At 39.8% G+C, this 1,519-nt stretch overlaps 1 protein-coding gene across 1 annotated transcript; it reads right to left on the reverse strand.

The window, feature by feature from the left end:
* Nucleotides 1-262: 262 nt before the first annotated feature.
* LOC117673627 (small ribosomal subunit protein uS17) lies at nt 263-823 on the reverse strand. Its single transcript, XM_034431107.3, has one exon. The coding sequence runs from the start codon at nt 801-803 to the stop codon at nt 327-329; it is 477 nt and encodes a 158-aa protein (XP_034286998.2). The 5' UTR covers nt 804-823; the 3' UTR covers nt 263-326.
* Between the last annotated feature and the right edge of the window lie 696 nt (nt 824-1,519).

The following is a 1,519-nucleotide window of genomic DNA, read 5'->3' on the forward strand; positions in this document are numbered from 1 at the left end:
AATTTCCAAAATAAATGTTATGTTCACATTCAGAAAGGCAATTATAATTTTAAACCTGAACTGTTTTTATTACATAGGTATTATACCAGAAAAACGTATATATTTAATATTGCATGTCTTAACAGCAGTGAGGATTATATTCGCAAAACATTGGAAAAATGAAGAAACACCACAAGATGAAGAGATAATTAGGAAGATACTGGATTGTGCAGAAATGGATAGACTCACATTGAAAATTAAACAGAAAGAAGATACAGAATACTTTTTTTTTTTTTTTTCAAATCACACCAGCCTGTTTATTGATACAAAGAAAGTACAAATAGTCTTTAAAACTTCTGGAACTGTTTTTTGGTGCCAGCAGCCTTGGTCACCTTGAGGACGTTGAACCGGACGGTCTTGCTGAGGGGGCGACACTCTCCCATCGTCACGATATCCCCAATCTGCACATCCCTGAAGCAGGGAGACAGGTGCACCGACATGTTCTTGTGTCGCTTCTCAAAGCGGTTGTATTTGCGGATGTAGTGCAGGTAATCCCTGCGGATGACGATGGTGCGCTGCATCTTCATCTTGGTGACAACCCCGGAGAGGATGCGGCCCCGGATGGAGACGTTGCCGGTGAAGGGGCACTTCTTGTCGATGTAGGAGCCCTCGATGGCCTCCTTGGGGGTCTTGAAGCCCAGGCCGATGTTCTTGTAGTAGCGGGGCAGCTTCTCCTTGCCGGCGTCGCCCAGCAGCACCCGCTTCTTGTTCTGGAAGATGGTGGGCTGCTTCTGGTAGGCCCGCTCCGTCTGCGTGTCCGCCATCTTGGCCGCGCGGAACCAGAAGATACAGAATACTATCAAACATGGAATTTATTTTACCAGTGGTTGGAAAAAAGGGGAGGAGATTAAGAATGTAATCTGTATTGTTAAGCAAATTAAATAACCAGACAACACGATGTTTATTAAGCACTAAGAAATGTAGATAAAAAAATTAATAAAATTGATTTTAAAAAAAGAAAGAAAGCCAATTATAATTCATTGGATCAGGTCTGTCCCCTTTTTAAAATAGAGAGAGAGAATTTTTATTTTATTAAATGTTGCTAGTTTGGTTATCCTGGTTAGGCCCATATATAAGAGACTGTAGGCTTTCTTGTAATAGTAATATTTATTTCTTTTCTTCCTCAGGAACACAATTAGAGAAGCACTAATCTGGGAGGAGCAAGAACTTATATACAGAGAAGGCGGGGCTAATGGTAAGTACTAACCAATGGTAAGTGACACAATGACATCACACAATGACATATAAACAAGCACACATATTTACAGATATCAGGTTAGGTATTTTCATCTGTAACAAATCCCCCTCTAAAATACCTAACTAATGGTGGGTTATTAAGATTATATATGCACATCAAGTTTGGAAGTCAAATACATATGTTGTTTGGTTGGCAACGGCTTAGTGAGGATATCAGCAATTTGTTCACTAGTATTGCAATGGATAGCTTTAATAAATCCTATACTTGACAGTTGTCTTACAT

The sequence above is a fragment of the Pantherophis guttatus genome, chromosome 8 (genome assembly GCF_059756535.1).
Source record: "Pantherophis guttatus breed Tessera chromosome 8, ASM5975653v1, whole genome shotgun sequence".
Lineage (NCBI taxonomy): Eukaryota > Metazoa > Chordata > Lepidosauria > Squamata > Colubridae > Pantherophis > Pantherophis guttatus.

Coding starts and splice junctions, on each gene's coding strand:
- LOC117673627 (XM_034431107.3), bottom strand. CDS start 803: ATGGCGGACACGCAGACGGAGCGGGCCTACCAGAAGCAGCCCACCATC.